This window comes from Sebastes fasciatus, chromosome 22 (assembly GCF_043250625.1).
Source record: "Sebastes fasciatus isolate fSebFas1 chromosome 22, fSebFas1.pri, whole genome shotgun sequence".
In the NCBI taxonomy this organism is placed as follows: domain Eukaryota; kingdom Metazoa; phylum Chordata; class Actinopteri; order Perciformes; family Sebastidae; genus Sebastes; species Sebastes fasciatus.
The window spans coordinates 3,129,004-3,148,088 of NC_133816.1; the positions used below are offsets into that span (position 1 = coordinate 3,129,004).

The window sequence follows — 19,085 nt, forward strand, 5'->3', positions numbered from 1 at the left end:
GACCCGGTAGATTTATACGTGTAAAAAGTTACAAACAGTCCTTTTAACTTATTATTATTACTATTTTCTTTTTTTAATTGTTATCAAAAATATACATACAAAAAGGCACTGTCAATTATCATAACAGTAAGAAAAACATTTTTAGGTTGAGCATGGGCAAAAACATATATTAAAGATAACATTAAAAGTGAATAAAAATAAAGTAAAACTGGTCAAGGAACAAGTAATAAAAAATAATAATGATGATAAATAAATGAATAAAAAAGAAGAAAAAAAAGAAAACAGGGCTCTGCTCAAATTAATTTGTACATATCAAATAAAGAGAATAATTTAAAGGGACTGTTTGTAACTTCTTACACGTATAAATCACCCGGGTTGGTGTCCCATGCGTGTGCGCATATTCGCGCTCGCGTGTGGCTGCGCAGTTCAGACTCCAATACAAACTACACGGAAGCACCAAAACCCCAAAGTTCTATCTAGTGAAGCTCGTCTTGCAAAAAAGTGTTGGCCACCTTCGGAGGACGCGGGGGAGACCGTAGCTTTGGTCTCCAGGACCGGAGTCTCTGCTGTACTCTGCTCCTCTGCCTGCTTGCCTTCACTCGGCTTGCTCCATTCTCACGTACACTACACACTGCAGAAGAGTTAGTTTAGCTCTGAGAATGTGCAGTGGACGTTTGTGCAGAAATAACTGCTGCAGCTCCTCCAGACCAACAGTGGTTTCTGTGTCTTGTGAAGTGACGGGTCTCCGCAGTGAGACACGTTATCATCTCCGACCGGGTGCTGGTGACTCCCTCTGGCCGCGGTCGGGAGGCTGAGGCAGGAAAAACCAACACTAGGATGGCGGTCCAATTTGGTATCTTTGCTGTGAATTGGAATTTGGATTTTGTTATCAATATTTTACTGTTATTAAGTAATTTTTTTATACATAAATGCAGAGACCTCAAAACTAAACCCTGTCTGACTAGTATGAAGAATGAGCTAAAGTTGCTTAGTAAATCATTGTCGATTATGACTGACAAAAAAGCTGTTAAAGGGACTGTTTGTGAGAATCAGAAATGCTTGTTAACAGCGACACCTGTGGTCGTTAAGTCAACGAAAGTCAGCATCGTGCTTGCGCTTGCTCACTCTAAATAGACATGAACGAGCATTGCTCAAAACAGTGAGGCGACACATGTCAGCTAAAACCCCAATATCACTCTATATTTCACCTGCTTGGCAGTAATGTTAGCTGACCAGACGAAGGTCTCTCCATGAATCAATGCTGATCCTAGTGTTGGCTTTTCCTGCCTCAGCCTCCCGACCACGGCTGGAGGGGAACAGGGGAGACACCGGAGTTTTTGTCGGAGACGATAACGTTTCTCGCTGCGGAGCCCCGTCACTTCACAAGACACGGAAAACCTATGTTGGTCTGGAGGAGCACAGAGTACAGCAGAGACTCCGGTCCTGGAGACCAAAACTACGGTCTCCCCCGCGTCCTCCGACCGCAGCCAACACTGTTTTGCAAGATGGGCTTCACTAGATATAACTTTGCGGTTTTGGTGCTTCCGCTTAGTTTGTGTTGGAGTCTGAACAGTGTAGCCACAAATGAGCGTGCATATGCGAACGCGCATGGGACACCGCCCCGGGGATTTATACGTGTAAGAAGTAACAAACAGTCCCTTTAAAATTAACATTGTATATAGTTTTTATCAGTTTTGCCGAAATGGGTAAGGAGGAAGCCGGGTAAATGATCCTGGACAAACTGTCCATCTTGGATAGCAGTACTCTCCCAAAAAGTGTGATATCCCTCTGCAGCCATCTGTTCAAAATTGACTTACATTTTCTATATTATTACAAATATTCTTATTTTCAGTTATTACTCTGTCCCTAGAAATAACAATCCCCAAATATTCGCATCTTACTTAATTTTTATACCACATAATGACTGCAGGGGGCACTCATGTAACGTCATCATTTCACATTAATCCAAATTCAACTGTTGGCCCGATGCCTTAGAAAAAAAGATGAATAGACTGTAAAGCTAAGGGAATTTTATTTTAATTTTTTTTAAATAAAGTTGTGTCATCTGCAAACTGACTTATTATTAATTGTTTTCCCATCACATTTAACCCTTCAATATGATTGTTCTTGATTAATATAGACAACTTCTCTGCAACCAATATAAACAGAAGTGGTGAGCTGCTACATCCTTGACGGATTCCCCTCTCAGTCTCAAATCTTGAACAAGTGCCATATCCTAGAGCAACGGAGCTATTAATTCCATTATATAGCATCCCTATTACATTAGTAATTTTTTCTCCAAATCCAAAGTATCGAAAAGTTTCCAATATAAAAGGGTGTTCGACAGAGTCAAACGCATTGTAAAATCTAAAAATAAAAAATAAAACACTTTCTTGGATGATATCACTATAATCAAGCAAATCTAATACAAATCGTATGTTGTTATGAATGGACCTTCCTTTAAAAAATCCTGATTGTGTTTCGCTAATTATGGATGAAATACCTGTCTTCAGTCTAGCAGCAATAACCCCGGATAATATTTTATAATCAGTATAAAGCAAAGTGATTGGTCTCAAATTATCTAACATTCGTTTGTCTTTCCCAGCTTTAGGGATCAGGGTAATTAACCTTTGTTTCATGCTTGCCATCAGTTCTTCCTTCTCTATACATTCCTTTAAAGCATTAAGTAATAGGTTTCTTAAGTCTTTCCAAAATAACTGATAGAACACGGTAACACGACCCCATTTGAAGGCACCTTATGTCTATATACCGTATATTATAGTGTACCTGTTGTTTCCCTCCTGACCTCCAGGTGGCGACTTTCTTTCACTTTAAACTGAAAAACCAGACCGGAAGTACTTGTAACCGGAAGTGTGGTTGTCTGGTTGTGATCTCGGGCTGTTGCTTCGTTAGCTGACGAGCATCTTTGTCCGTTTCGAGGCGGCAGAGCTGCAGGTGAACCCGCACACACTCAGGTAAACACTTTAATAATGTTTCTTTGAGCCGGAAATCAAAGCGAATATAGCGTTAGCACGCTGGGCTAGCTGCGATGCTAACAGCTAGTTAGCCTGTTAGCTTCGGCCTGCTGCTGTGTGGCTAACTGCTAGCGTTAGCCTTAGCTCACTTTAATGTGTGCTCGTGTTCTCTGATTGAACTTCCGGTTCCTTTGTGTTTTAGTCCAGTTTGAGAGGAGTTTCTCAGTTTGTCTCAGTCGCTTTGCTTCGTTTCTACAATCATCCTCAACATTTGTAAACAGGAAGTGCGTTTCTCCAAACAGCTGGTCCAAACCTGTCTCTGTGAACTGTCTCTTTAACCAGATCACACACATTGAGGCTTTTCTATGTGGTCTTTGAGTTTCCATGGAAACCAGAGCATTCCTCAGAAGAGCTGCAGCTGTTTTCACGCTAACATGGACCATGTTATCAGCACTACGTGGATGGGAGTAAAACCAGAGGAGACAGCAGGACCTGAATATCTCTGTGTGCTTTGATTTGTAGTGAGTCCAGGACAACAGAGTCCAGCAGTCAGAGTGGAGACCTGCTGGATCTCAGAGACCAGGACCAGGAGCCCGTTTCAGAAAGCAGCTTTAACAAACTCTGAGATGGAAAAGTGTTCGGTTCCAGAACAGCTGATCAGAGTTTGTTCAATCAAATGTGAGGATGAAAACAGCCTTCATCAATGGAGCTCTGATACTACGATTCACCATGGCAACAGGTAAATAAGAGGCAGAGCCTCCATCTGAATCCAGTCCACGTAGAGATATTAATGCATGGATATGCTGACTGTGCACATTTCTCTTTGAAAAAGTCCCAGCAGGGAAAATTGTCAATAACACAATAAAGTTGAATTCAGTGTTGTCCATGAATTCATCTTTTAGCAGACTGACATTTCCTTAATGGATGATAAAGTGGTGAATGTGATTGTGTATTAGACTGTAGCCTACATTACATTTAAATAGATTTATTCAGCTTTAATGTGACGGGACAAAACACAGGAGCAGCAACTGAAGATGAACAATATCACATCTATCCATCAGAGACAGAGAGACATGACTGTAAGCTCAGTCTGATCCAGTAATAATGTGTTTGGTGATTTAAAGGTTAAATAGAGTAGATTTTAAATAGTAGACATCTATTTGGATCTTGGCTCAACAGCATTCAGTGACTTTATTTCAGCTACTTCAACAAATGTCGTCAATTTAAACACAGTCAGTGAAATGCTGTTAAAACCCGTTCAGTCTATACGCAGCCTATTTAAAAAAGTCTCTTTCTAACTCCATTCTGCAGCTGCACCACCATCCTGCTCACTCAGAAATATTAACAGATAATCTACAATATTAGAGGAATTATGTTCCATCAGTGGGACCAGATAGAGATCATTATTCATTGATCCTATGTGTCTGAGCTTGAATGTGGAAATAAAACACTAATCACACTTTCTGAAACAGAGACCAGGACCAGGAGCACTACAAGAGCGAAACAGAGGAGGACCAGCAGAACCCGGACCAGCGGAGCAACAAGGTCCCCAGAAGACCAGCAGCAGGCTCGTCCTCTGATACCACCGATGTTCAGGTCAGTGTTCATGACTTTATTGCTTCATAACGACATTAAAGACACGAGGAAGAGTCAATAACTGAATAAATTACTGTTTAAACGACACAAAACTGATGTTTTTACCCACAAAACTGAAAACTGTGTTGAAAATTGACTAATTACGCAGGTAGAAGAAAGTTACCGCTTTTATTGTGTAGTCTGAGTAACATGATGTCATATCCGTTTCAACACCAAAACAAAGCAGAAGGTAGAAAGCAGAAAACAGTGGAGGGTCCGCGGGGATACGAACGACAGCCTCACCAGTGTTTCCTCTATATGTAAGCAGCAGCACCGCTGCTGAATGTTTTTATGAGAGGAGAGGGCTCCGTCTCATCGCTTTAGAAACTAACATTATATTATTTTGCCCTAAAGACGCTTCATATCCAGGTCAATTCACATACCTGTGAGTAAAGCATATAAACAAGAATCTTTGCACTTACTTGATGTCAACACAACAATTATAACAACAAGCACCGGGTGGAAGTCAACAATGAAGCATCAATGCTGATCACTGATTCAGGATTATCATTCGGCGAAGAGAAAACAGACATTCAGCTTCACTTGAGTGTTGCATAGTAACGTTACAGACAGCAAACTATAGGGATATTAATCAACGGAATATTCAGAGCTTGGGCAGCGAGTGTGACCGCCGTAACCGGAGGAGTCATCAGAGGCTTCTAGGGGTGGAACGGTTCACAAAATTCACGGTTCGGTTCATATCACGGTTTTGGGGTCACGGTTTCCGGTTCGGTTCGGTACATTTATGTTACAGAGAGGAGGTCATGTTCTGATTTCAACATGCTTTTCATTTATTTGGCAAAAATAAGTTAATAAATGTTTGCCTTAACAAAAGTATGGCTTCCTTAAGGAACATAAACACTTCTTCATTGTCAAATTGTAATTGAAAGAATAGGTCTTCTACAGTAATTAGTGCAAACAAAAAATGCAGCTTTGTTATTTTCATACAAATATGATGTAATTGTAGACTAAGGCCATCAACATAAAATGAAGCATAAGCTCAACCAGAACTATATTTAAAAAAACAAAAAACATTATAACATATGTCTCAATTCCCTGATTATCAGCTCTTAATTGAAAGATTCGTTTTTCCACTCAAAAAGTGCAGTATTTGGAGGAATACGGTTGGATTTCTGTGCCACTGTGTTATTTAAAAATAATTAATAAATATAAAACACATTACAGGGATTGTGCTGCTGGAATTACTGTGTTGCTGAAGTGTCGGCGAGAAGGAATATTAAAGCGCAGCTCAAGTAACGTTACGTTAATCATATGCTGAAATCCAGCGTCCTCCACGACTGCATAAGGCTGCATATCTTTCACTATAAATCTCCCCAATGCTGTAGTTCTGTTTATGCCCTGTCTGAGTCTGCATGTAGAGGCTGTTTAAATGCTGCGGGGAGAAGCAGTTGCTCTGTCCTACCCGAAGTGTTGCCGCTATCATAAACCCCACGTGTTGCACGGTGCTTACACAGTCGCCGTTTTATCCACCACTTTCTTTCCGTCATTTTCACTAAATCCGTAATGCTCCAATACAGCAGAGCGAAACGATGCTGGTGGATCCTGTACTTTATTGTGTCTATAATACTACTAATAGAGAGGGAATTATGTTCTGTTTAACTTCCTAACAATAGCTCTAAGCAGCTTATAATACCTCTCCGCATCCCTCTGTGTGTGCGAGTGTAAATGTACCTCAAACTACAACGATAGTAGGTGTTCCACATATTCCACATGCACCGATTGTTTTCTTCTTCCTGGAGGCGGGCCTTATGCGTGAGGGCCACCATGACGCGCAAAAGCTGTGAATCTCTAATACTATTTTGACAGATTCCCTCAGAGATATTAATGTTACATAATATTATGACCTGATTCCCTTAAAGAAACGTCATGAATGTAAGTTATTTTATTATTGAAAATGTCATTACATTTAAGTAAATGAACACTGTTTGATAAGACAACAGTTCATTTATTATGTTCAATAAACGTGTGTTTTACTAAATGTTGAGACACCTCATATGTAGGCCAGACAGACATTTACCTGCTGATTACTGTGCACAAATGATCTGTAACTAGTTATGTAGCCTACTGAGGCCCTCAAGAGTTATGGTGTAGCCACGGGTGTGCCTGTGCTACCCAAAGATAATGATAATGATAATGGAAATACTTTTTATTGTCAGACAGGTCTGAAATTTGTCTTGCATCACAGTGGCTCCATTTGCAACATCACAGAAAGTACAAAAATCAAGACAAGAAACAAGGATACATACATTTAACATTACAATCACAGAAGACTTCAGGGCCCTTCAACGTACATTTGATCCGGGATTAAGCTCCATATTTAGTTTTAGGATTGACTAGTGTACAAAAGGGTGCTTCAGTCTAACCTTAATCAATCGTGGAACCCTGTATCTCCGATTTGATGGTAACAATTTGTATTCAGTGTGGTTGGGGTCAGAGACAGTAGTGTTGGCCAGCCTTAATATGTTATGATATGCTGATTTCATAGAATTTCTCAAGGGGTTAACCTACAATCTTTGAGCATATTTTCATTTGGTGGAGCAGTTTTGACTTTAAAGTAGTTGACAAACACTTTTACCATGTAGTAAAACAAAACTGTAGAGCACTCGTAATCACAGAAGTAAAAACCAAAGGAATTTGTTTTCTCGCCCCCAAAAGACCTGAGGCGGCCGAGAAAGTAAATTCTTTGTTTTGTTTTTTACAGACAAATTCAATGTGGTCTTTCCAAAATAACAGATGGTCTATCATTACGCCCAAATATTTGTATAAAAAACCTGCTTGATTTTTTCTTTATGAATAACAATAGGAACTTTACGAGAGTCAGATGGTGAACAGAATACAATTTCTTCCGTTTACTTTGTGTTTATCTTAAGAGCATTACCATCACTTCACTCGACCATTTTGTTCACGCAATGTTGGTGCAGCCCAGGGTTGTCCAAGTTACTTAACAGAGATATTGGAGCATTAAATATATATATAAATACATATTAGAGCTGTATCATCAGAATACTTTAGAATGTATTGATTTGGTGTATCTGTACGGCAGTCATTAGTACAGAAGGTGAAAGCATAGCTGAACTCACACAACCCTGGGAGGCCCCAACAATGGTCGTGATGGCAGTTGAAAGGGTTTTGTTCACTTTTACAATCTGAACTCTGCTAGTAAGAAAAGAGGTATATCAATGAATCAAATAGGGATTCGGTTCCCGCGGGACCATTTTTGACACGAAGATGTCTGTATTGTGTTGACGGCTGATGAAAAATCTAGAAAGAGGGCTCTTGCATAGGTATTTGGTTCGTCTAAATGTTTCGTAATAATATGAACCAGAGTGGCAACAGCGTCTTTTGTACCACAACCCTGCTTATAGGCAAATTGATATGGATCGAGTTTGTCTTTTGTTGTACTGCTGCACAAGGACACAGATCCCTCATCATATTTCACTGAGGTACAGAATTTTGTTCAGTTATGTGATGCCAGCCACCTAATTTTAAATGTAAAGAAAACTGAGGAAATGGGGCTGGACCCAAGGTCAGTGGGCGATCATACTCCAGTGGTCATCCATAAGGAAAAGATTAACCAGGTTAGCTCCTACAGGTATCTTGGTGTACACCTAAGCTACATCCCAAAGCTCTTAATTGCATCCCCGTTTCCCTCACTTGCGTCTTTTCCTTGCGTCTTAGTCCCTCCCACCAGGGAAGCATGGAGAGATGCAAGGAAACCATGCAAAGACACGAGGAAACGAGGAAATACGTTTTAAGAGACATAGAGTGCAAGCTGCGGTCTGTATTTCTACTGAGGACTGAGTCCTGCTTAGAAGCCCAGGAACCATCTCTACTGGAACAATATCTTTATATTATTTATTCATTATTAGTGTCAGTATTTATTGATATTCTGATAGTGATTTCATTATTTAATAACTCAGAATATGACTGGTGTCTTTTGAACACTGGACATTATTTATTAGGCTAAAGGGAAAATGTAAATGATGTAATTCATATTAAATCCGACGTTCGGGAATTATCAGCCTCATGTGACTGAATGGAAATGAGGATAAATTATGTAAAAGGTGTTTGTTGCTGACAGACAGACTCTCCTTCTCTCTCTGACTTTAATAGTATCATTAATAAAAGTTAACGGGGGAAATAACAGATCATAAAAAGAAAAATCTTTCTAATAAATGCAGAAAGTTATTTTAAGTCAGTTTGTCAGGTCTTATAAAGCTCTTTCAGTGACAGGCTGCTTCACTCTCGGTGTGTGAAGGAGAGATACTGTAGGTCCTTCTGCTGCTTTTCACACCTACAGTTAACACAGATTTTAACTAGACGGTGAATCAGAAGACAACTAAAATATAACATGTTTACTCTGTGATCTGTCTTCACTCCGGTCTGAAACTCCAGTGATGTTGAGAGGTAAAGTTATCAGATCAGTCCGGTCGGCAGCAGCGTCCAATCAGTAACTGATTTCCAATAAGGGGGCGTGTCGGTCGGTAAAAGACTTCTGTGGAGGATACTCTCGTGTATCCTCGCTCATGGCTCCTCCGGCAAGCCTCCTCGATCCTCACTCCTCGGTGCACAAATAAGAGCTTTGGGACGGTCTTCAAGATGGCGCACCAGAACAACTTCCGGTTCAAGCGAGGATCGAGGAGCGAGGAAATGAAAATTAAGAGCTTTGGGATGCAGCCCTAGATAACCTGTTTAGCTGGAAAGCCCATGTTGATAATTTGTGTTCTCGTTTACAGCAAAGACTGTATTTTTTACGCAGACTTAGGGTGTATGGGGTGGATCATAACATCATGCTTTTATTTTACCAGGCTGTGTTGGAGAGCATCCTCAGGTATGGCATGTCGGCATGGTACGGCAACCTCTCTGTGCAGTTGAAATCTCAGCTTGCTCGTCTGGTTCAGACTGCTATGAAGGCTATGGGGAGGACTGACGACCCCTCCCTCCAGTCAATATATGAGCAGTCTGTTCTTAGGCAAGCACAGAGAGTATTGTTGGACCCATCTCAAATCCTACACTCTGAGTATGAGCTCTTACCATCTGGCAGACGATACAGAGTCTCCAAATGCAAACTGAACCGTGTTAAGAACTAGTTTGTGCCCACCTCGATCAAAATTTTATATTTTAAATAATGTTTCTTGAGGCTGAGGATGGTGTAATAGCATCAAGGTATTCTTATTTTCATCTTTTATTTATTCTGTTTTTATATAGATCTTGTGCAATATGATTAATGTGCAACATACAGTATGTAGTTTGTGGTTTACATTGTTTGTGTTTCTACGTTTACATGTGGATTGTTGTTTGTTTCTATTTATTGATCCTGCTGTGGAGGCAGCTGATGGTGTGCAGCACTGAGTCCAAAAAAAATGTCCCAAGGGGACAATAAAGTGTATCGTGTCGTATCATACTGACAAGATATTGCAGCAGAATTCTTTCTAGAGATTTCATAATCACTGAGGTAAGGGCTATTGGTCTAAAATCCTTATGTTCTTTAGGACATGGAATTTTGGTTAATGGTTTTATGTGCACAGTTTTCCATGACAGAGGGACAATGTGCGTGTCTACGGAAGCCTAAAAGATTGGTTGCCACACTGATGCCAGCTCAGTTGCAAGGTTCTTCAAAAGGAAAGCGCTGCATTCATCCGGTCCAGCAGCTTTCTTGGTATTTGTACACCAAATGTTTTCCTAACATCTTCGACAGTGATGGCAATTCTGTCTGAGGTAGTGGGTATAATAGTTTTAAGTATTTCAGTGCACTTATCAGAATTGTGTAGTTATTCCAATCTGGCAAAGAAAGTATTTAGGTCATTGGCAAAGCAAAATTCATTATCCATCACCACTGTACACTACCTGTTCAGGTACGCTGTACACTACCTCCTTGATTACGCTATACACTACCTGCTCAGATACGCTGTACACTACTTGCTCAGCATCAAACAACAGACTGACACAGTTAGAGACTAGCTGGTGAATCCTCAGGAGTTGGTAGAGACCAAAAACAGCTAAAAGAGAGAATAGCAGAAATCAAAATTAGGCTTATTGCCAAGTAGGTTTACACATACAAGGAATTTGTTGAATTTGTTTTTGGTGCATGACAATAAACATAGTAAGAAAAATAAAAACAATAATAACAAACACTGTACTGCAAAACACATAAATATTGATTAGAAAAAAATTACAATAAGGACATGAAAACAGATTTAAAATATTTGCATTATGTTTGTTTTGAAATGAAAGAGCTGAACAGTTTTGGAACAAGCTCCCCACTTACATTAGGACAGCAGTAACCCGAGACATCTTCTGTCGCAGATTGCAAACACACCTCTTCAGACTGCATCTTGGCCCATAAGGAGAAATAATTAAAATAAACTCTCTCTTCTTTCAATATGTAACAGTCAAAGCAGTTTGCCTATTGGATGAATTCTGTATACTCGCATGATTCATACAATTCTTGGGTAATATCTTCATGGTTGAAATGCCCATATTGTAAGTCGCTTTGAATAACGTCAGCTAAATAAATGTAATGAAATTAAAAAAAAAAAAAAAAATCAGTTGTGTTCATCAGTGATGAACGAAGTTCTGTAGCCATTCTTATGAACATCAGAGTGATTAAGAGCTTATTACACAGAAATAACATCTCTGGAAAACAGGTTTTCAGGATTTCCGTCAGCAAACTAACAGTACTTGAGCAGGGAAATATTTTGTCGTTGTGTTTTTAATCATGTGATTTTGGACAGTTATCCTGTTGAATCGACAGTGAAAATTTGTAGAGGAGCCCTTTTTACTCAGTAGTGCTGCTGGGTAAAATAAAGTCTAGAGATCTCATCAATGAAAAGGCTAGACTGAAAAAGAAAGACTGAGACTGATCTGAGCTCTGTTTGTGTTTGTTGATCTGAGATTATCTCAGACTGAGATGTGAAACCGTGGATGTCGGCTGATAACTAGCTAACGCTAGCTAGCCGGCTGTCTGCAGATATCAGGCTGATGTCTTATCAACACAAACAGTGCAGATGAATTATTAGACAGACTGTCAGTTTCTGTCCTGTCTGCGCTCAGTGTGATAATTAAAGTGGATGTACTTAGTTAGAGCAGCTGGTACTTGCAGTGCATGCACAGCTGTATGAGATAGAATTTATTTTAATTATATACACTATGATGACAGAAAGAGAGACAAATTAAAATAAAAATCTCTGCAGCAGAGGTGAAGATATCCTTACTTAGTGCATGGTATGGGTCAAGCTTCAACAATACTGGGTCTTACGTTTCCCATAACGCAACTCAATAATGGGGATGTTGACTGATAATTAAGAAATGTCAAGGGGGCAACTGTTGTGATCAATCAAACATTGTGGGTTATGTTCCACTGACATGCTCTAAATATTATTTATGGTTCTAGATAGGTCGCTCCATCATGTCATCTCACTCTCTCCCTCTCTCTCACTCTCTCTCTCTGTATGTCTGTTGCTATAGAAATGGAGAAGAAGCAAGGGACTGATTCATCAGAGAGTTCACACTGGAGAGAAACTACACAGCTGTGATCAATGTGGGAAATGTTTTGCTTTGGGGAGTCACCTTAAAGTCCACCAACGCATTCACACTGGAGAGAAACCCTACAGCTGTGATGAATGTAGGGCAGCTTTCACTACATCAGGTGACCTAAAAAGACATCAACGCATTCACACTGGAGAGAAACCGTACTGGTGTGACCAATGTGGGAAAACTTTTTCTCATGGTAGTCACTTTAAAGAACACAAACGCATTCACACTGGAGAGAAACCCTACAGCTGTGATGAATGTGGTGCAGCATTCCGGCGCCAGAGTACTCTAAAAACTCATCAATGCATTCACACTGGAGAGAAACCCTACAGCTGTGATGAATGTAGGGCAGCTTTCACTACATCAGGTGACCTAAAAAGACATCAACGCATTCACACTGGAGAGAAACCGTACTGGTGTGACCAATGTGGGAACACCTTTTCTCATGGTAGTCACCTTAAAGAACACCAACGCATTCACACTGGAGAGAAACCCTACAGCTGTGATGAATGTGGTGCAGCATTCCGGCGCCAGAGTACCCTAAAAACTCATCAACGCATTCACACTGGAGAGAAACCATACAGCTGTGATGTATGCGAGTCAGCTTTCCAATGCCAGAGTCACCTAATAAGACATCAACGCAGTCACACTGGAGAGAAACCGTACTGGTGTGACCAATGTGGCAAAACTTTTACTCAGAGTGGTCACTTTAAAAATCACCAACGCGTTCACACTCGAGAGAAACCTTACAGTTGTGACCAATGTGATAAAACCTTTTCTCGGTTTGATAACCTTAAAGTCCACCAACGCATTCACAGCGGAGAGAAACCGTACTGGTGTGATCAATGCGGGAAAACTTTTTCAGTTAGTAGTTCCTTTAAAGTCCACCAACGCATTCACACTGGGGAGAAACCGTATTGCTGTGACCAATGTGGGAAATCTTTTAATCAGGGTAGTTCCCTTAAAAACCACCAACGCATTCACACTGGAGAGAAACCATACTGGTGTGACCAATGTGGTAAAACCTTTTCTCACCGTAGTTCCCTTAAAAAACACCAATGTATTCACACTGCATCGTTGTGAACATGTTTCAGAGCCCAGCTAGCTGTTTCCTCCTGCCTCCTCCCCATGCCCTGATAGCTGTGATGTTATTCTGAGCTTCTCTCCACATTGAAGTCTGACCAACAGTAACTTTATGTTCTAAACAGCATGTATTTTATTGTCGCTATGACTTCATACTGGCCTTTATTCCTGTAATATTTTTTTTCTTTATTATCCATTAATCTGCTGAGTATTTTCTGGATGAATTGTTTTTTGAAGACCAGAAACTTTTGACTGTAGTCGATCCCCTGGGCCTGTACCCCGTAGACCCGTTCAATAATCCATCCACGAGTCGATAGCTGGAGAAAGATCAAGGAGGACATTCACATCCGACACCAGAGACCATCTTTGAACAGAGACAGAGGTTACCATCTCCCCCCGAATACAACCACCTGTTACCATGTGACTGTGCTGGACTAGCGTCATGTGATGACAACTGATGAAGTTTAAGTGCTAAGTAAAGATGGCGCCAGCTGAGGTGAAGACATGTCAGCTCCACTTTGAAATGTTTCAGCTGAAATGAAAAATGCATCTTTTTCCTTGAAGAATGAACAGAGAGAAAAAGCAGGAGCTTATCCAGGTGCTTGTCATTTCCCGTCTGGACTACTGCAGCTCCCTCCTTGCTGGAGCTCCTGCCGTCAGACCTCTGCAGCTAACCCAGAATGCTGCTGCCCACCTGCTATTAAACCTCCCCAAGTTGTCCCACACCACTCCTCTTCTCCGTTCTCCGTTCACTACACTGCCTCCCTGTTGTTGCTTCTGGAGGTGTTAGGTGAACTTCTGATATAATCACATATTATTTGGAGTAAATGTCTCTGCATGTTTCGAATGCAGATAGTAGAACCTTCCAGATACAAGACCAGCTCTTCCTTCAACCCCCAGGAATGCTGGCCAACAAGACATCATGGATTTACAACATCCTGCGAGCAGCAACCATTGAGATGAGAAGATCCCTTTTCTCCTACATGACCACTAAACCAGGCCACTGACCCAAACCACCTTTGACCCTTCAAGATCTCCTTAGAAACTTACATAAACATCCCTCCACCATTGGCCATCATAAAGCGCCCTAAAAGAGACTAGCTGACACCAACTTTAATCCCACTGTGGACTCTTATCTCTACTAAAATGTAGTTTGGATTTGTCCAAGGACAATTAGTATAGAGGACATTTTCAACAGGCAATGATGGTAGGAGACGATGATGCTAGATGAAATGGCTCAGAGACTCGCTGCACCAGAGAGAGATGGAGACGGAGGAAAACGACTCAAGCCGAGTTCGCCCCGTAGGATCCAACAGATCCAGAATTCCGAGGTCCAGACGGAGCCTGTTACCACTCCTGGTAACCAGAACAACCTCCCATCTGCACATCAGAAACATCAGGTGATATATATACATTCTCAGATGTGAAAGAGTTTGATGATTAGGCTACTAAACAAATTTAGATCCAATTAGTAAATAAGTTTTGTTAAAGAAATTTATAGTTAATATTAGATATAAGAATAATTGAGAAATTCATCAATAAGCTTTAAACCTAAAATAGTCTCATCCCTAAATTTAGAACGTGAAACTGCTTCACAATATTCCCTGGTGCTTCTTAAACTCTCAACTGCTGAACGGTGCATTAATACTTAAAGGTCACCTATTATGCAAAATGCACTTTTCCATGTCTTTTAAACATCAATATCTGTCCCCAGTGTGTCTACAGGCCACCATAGTATCATAAAAGACCATCCTCTCTCTTTTTCTCCTCCTCCGTTTGTCCGGAAATGGGTGCAGAAAAAAAATTCGCTTTTTTCCTTGTATTCTGACGTCATTTGAGAAATGCGAGCCATGTAAGGGTTTCCTGGTCGAACCAGAGAGAACCTTCAGTAGCTGACCCCGCCCCACAGCGCGTCACTGTCTCTCCTCCTCAACCGAACTTGAGCAAAGTAGCTCCTACTGTTAGTCTGCAAGAACCAGCAGAACAGGCTTCATGTACTCCCATCATCTAAATATAACATGTTCTTTCACAAAGGCTTTATGTAATTACACTGTTTAAACAGATGATATTTATATATTATATATATTTGATGTCATGCATGTAGAAGAGTACAGGTAGTAAATAGTGACTTGTAAGCAACACAACACATTTCTGTTTCACAGTCAAACTTTATTTGAGTTGACAGATGACAATATTAATTATTCACAGCATTTGTAATCATCTCACCTGTTAGTTAGTTATGTGACATGGTACAGGAGAAAGTCTTCAGCTCTGGTAAACTATGGTAAGCTAAGCTCCGGTGGTCTGTAGTCATGGTAACACAGAGACAGCTACTACTGTAAATAATATACCATTACTCTGATCTTCCATACATTTATCTTTTAGCAGAAATAATGAACTGACTACTGTTTCACATCTTCTATTTTCCACCCTGATGGTCGCTGTGTTTACACACCGTCTCATAGCGGTAGCATGTAGCTAACCCGTTAGCATGTAGCTACATGCTAACGGGTTAGCTCTGTATCTCCCATCTGCTTTCAGCTATCTGCTCTCCTCTGGGATGATTCTGTCGGTCATTTCTCACAGATGGATCTGTAAAGACAGACGTAAAACAGAGTGTATGTTTACGGTTTACAGAGTTGATGCATGAGGTAAACACTGAGTTAACTAACAGAGCTATAAATAGTATTATTTACCTGAGAGAAACCGTCAGGAAAACCTGGAATCTGGACCGCAGATGTTCATCATGTGTCGCCGATTTCTGATCAGATTCCTCCGGTAACGTGCGCTGGGTGAAGTTTCTGGTTTATAAACTTTAAAGTGGTTTATAAGCTCTATTCTAGCTGCCTCTCCCTCCACTCCTCTCTCTCCACTCGTCTCTCTCTAGAGAGCTGCTCCGGGAGGGAGGGGGAGGGTGACGCTGTTGTTGTTGAGGACGTTTGATTGACAGAAAACGCTGACCAATCAGAGCAGAGTGGGAGGAGACAGGCTGTGAATCAGTGGTTTTCAGACAGAGGCTGAATTAGGCTCTGAGGCAGGCAGACTCAGGCTGCAGTATGAGAAGAATAAAGGGTTTTTTGAACATTGCAGCATGTAAACATGTTCTAGTGCAACATTAAAATACATCTATGAACCTGGAAATGAGCATAATATGTGACCTTTAAAACTAGATTTAATTGATACACAGAGATATCAGTCACTGAATTGACATGGTCACATTTGATTTGTTTCTATTCATAAATGTTAATAGTTGTATTCGCTGTATTCCTTCATTCATCCTTTATCATTCTATTCCTTTTTCCTTTTGTTTTATCATTTATTCACTTATTTTCTGCTAGTAGTTTAGTCACGTAGTTAGTTAAACATTTCATTTATAAAGAACTTGATTATTTGATGTGTGTGTATATAAAACAACTCCAATCACTATTCACTATGCTCAAGAACTCTGTAGTATCCCTGAGATTATGAGATTCAATGATTAATATCACATTTTGAGGTTTTTCCTGTTTTTCCAAAATTGGGTGGCGTCCTAAATTGAATAATTAAATTGAATATAAGGTTGCATTCTTATATTAAAACTAATTGTGTGTGTAGCTGAGTGCCATCACTCTCCTTCACCTTTTGCAACAATTCAGGGGTTTATGATTCATAATATTGAGTTATTAATTATAGATACATATTTTTATATTAATTAATGATTGATTATTAATCTGTTGCCCCAGCCATTAGGGGTGTGACGAAATATCGTGCCACGAAATTTCGCAATATAAAAACGAGACGATATGTATCGTCGAGATGAAAAACTGAATCGCGATATCAGGGCATAATAGATACTACGTACATACGGGCTCCGGGGTTAAAGCTGCAGCCTCTTCCTGCTGCTCTGCAAGGTCTATGGAAGGAGGCTGAGTACGCGTCATATCTTTGGGGTACAACACATGCACAGAAAAATCTGGTCTGCCCTCGCTGAAATTGAACCAATCGCAACGCACGGCCGCAGCTTCAGTTACATTGCGCATGTGTCATACCCCGAGAGCCATTTCTGCCCGTGACCTAGCCTCCTTTCCATGTCTGTGTCGGAGCTCAACACACATCAACATACAGCGCAGTCAGTGAAGAGCTGATCAGAGAGGCCGCGGTGGAGACGAGTTGACGCTACACTCGTTGCTGTTAGTAAGTGCAATAAAACTTTATAAGTGTAAAGTCAAGATATGTTATTACACCTGTTCAACAAGCATAAACACGATGAAACGGTTAAACATGTAGGAAAGCAACGTTTCAATCTGCTCTGTCCGCTGTCTGTCATCCTCCGCTGCTGTTTACACAAGCAGAGCGTGTTAGCTCGGCAGCTAACTGCTAACTGTTAACACGTGTAAGTTATTTAGTTGAGTTGTGAATGACTTTAGTTCCCTCTTGTAAGCCGTGTTTCACCGGGGAGTTTATTGTGAAGGGTGGAATGGAAGGCGTTAAGCGATGATGTGCTGCGATTAACGAGGCTGCAGACTATGGAGCCTCCGTGGTATTAATTTATTATCTTCATAAAGTATAGGAGCAGCGTAACCCTCGACTACACAAGACTGAAACTAAAGCTGGCAGCAGGCTGTGTAGTCTAACTGTTGAGGTTAGTTTGTCATGTATCTTACTGGTAAACTGATCAGCTGGCTGACATAAACTCTGTCAGCCAGCCCCCCCCCCCCCCAGCCCTAACGTTACCTACAGCAGTGAGTGACATCAGCAGAGGACAGGAAGTAGGAGTGATACTGACCGATGGAGGACAAAGGACAGGAGGACAGAAGGAAGGACTGTTACTGACTGATTGAGGACAGAGGACAGGAGGAAGAACTGATACCTTAAAAATGAAACTATAGGGCAAACAACAGCATTGTTTTGCATTTTGTGTCTTTTGAATAAAAGGCTACTTTTTCAGTCATATATTTTCATCATTCAAGTTTTGTTTAAATCATTGTAATAATATCGTATCGGGGTAGTGAACCCAATATCGTGTATCGTAGCGTATCGTGAGCTGAGTGAATCGTCGCACCCCTACCAGACATAGATATGGTCAAAAGCTCAACAAAGAGAGTATGTGAGCCTTGATTTTAAAATGATTTATTACAGATGTGATTCCATTATTGTTTTTATCTGCTTCATACATATTCTCTTGTTAATGACTCTGTTGAGGTTTGTTCAGACTGAAAGCAAAGAGACGCAGATTGGTTAAAGATGGCGCCAGCTGAGGTGAAGACATGTTTATTATTTGTTTCCATGGTAACGCCTGTTTGCATTGTGTTTAGTCAGTAAATGTGATTGTTGCTGTTGAACTTGCATCCTGCCAGGGTGCTTTAATAATCTGAGCTGTTCACTTGATGTTTTCAATGTTCTCATTAAATTAGTCGACACAAAGAGATGCTTTGACTCATCATTTGAAACTGTTTCCATCAATCCATATTTGTTGAGCTGTTGTAATTGACGTTCTCAGTATTAACATTGTTTTCAAACTAAGTCATGAGCTAATTGGACTCATTATCATTAGTTATCTTACAGCAGTCTGATAATAAATGACCTCAGTAGTTAAAGCCCACACAGCAGCTGTGACTGACATTTTCAAATGTTCCTAAAAGCAGAAGTGAATTAATAAACTTTAATAAATCTAAATATTTGTGTCTGTAATTTGTTGTGTGTCTAAAAGTGTTTCATTTCTCTTTGTGTCGCTGTAAAGCCGATGACATCATGTTCTCCTGTTCATTAATATTACCGAGCTCCCTCTCCTCATTGGCTACTGATAACAGTCCAATAATATGAAGTGAACACTTGTATCCAGAGAATCTGTGTCCATCC

The 19,085-nt window shown here is 40.5% G+C and overlaps 2 protein-coding genes and 1 long non-coding RNA gene across 3 annotated transcripts in view; 2 read left to right on the plus strand and 1 right to left on the minus strand.

Moving 5' to 3' along the window:
- Nucleotides 1-19,085, minus strand: part of LOC141760402 (uncharacterized) — a 135,931-nt gene that overhangs the window by 77,608 nt on the left and 39,238 nt on the right. The window lies entirely within an intron of this gene.
- LOC141761187 (uncharacterized) overlaps nt 2,816-19,085 on the plus strand; it is a 36,256-nt gene continuing 19,986 nt past the window's right edge. The window contains exons 1-4 of the mRNA XM_074624517.1: nt 2,816-2,975; nt 3,498-3,714; nt 4,448-4,571; nt 12,099-13,244. Of these exons, the coding sequence (XP_074480618.1) occupies nt 3,602-3,714; nt 4,448-4,571; nt 12,099-13,244 (1,383 nt within the window). The 5' untranslated portion in view covers nt 2,816-2,975; nt 3,498-3,601. The remainder of the gene's footprint in view (nt 2,976-3,497; nt 3,715-4,447; nt 4,572-12,098; nt 13,245-19,085) is intronic.
- Nucleotides 15,925-18,902, plus strand: LOC141760431 (uncharacterized). The gene is made up of 2 exons (XR_012592359.1): nt 15,925-17,420; nt 17,949-18,902. It is a non-coding gene; the product is annotated as an uncharacterized LOC141760431 (long non-coding RNA).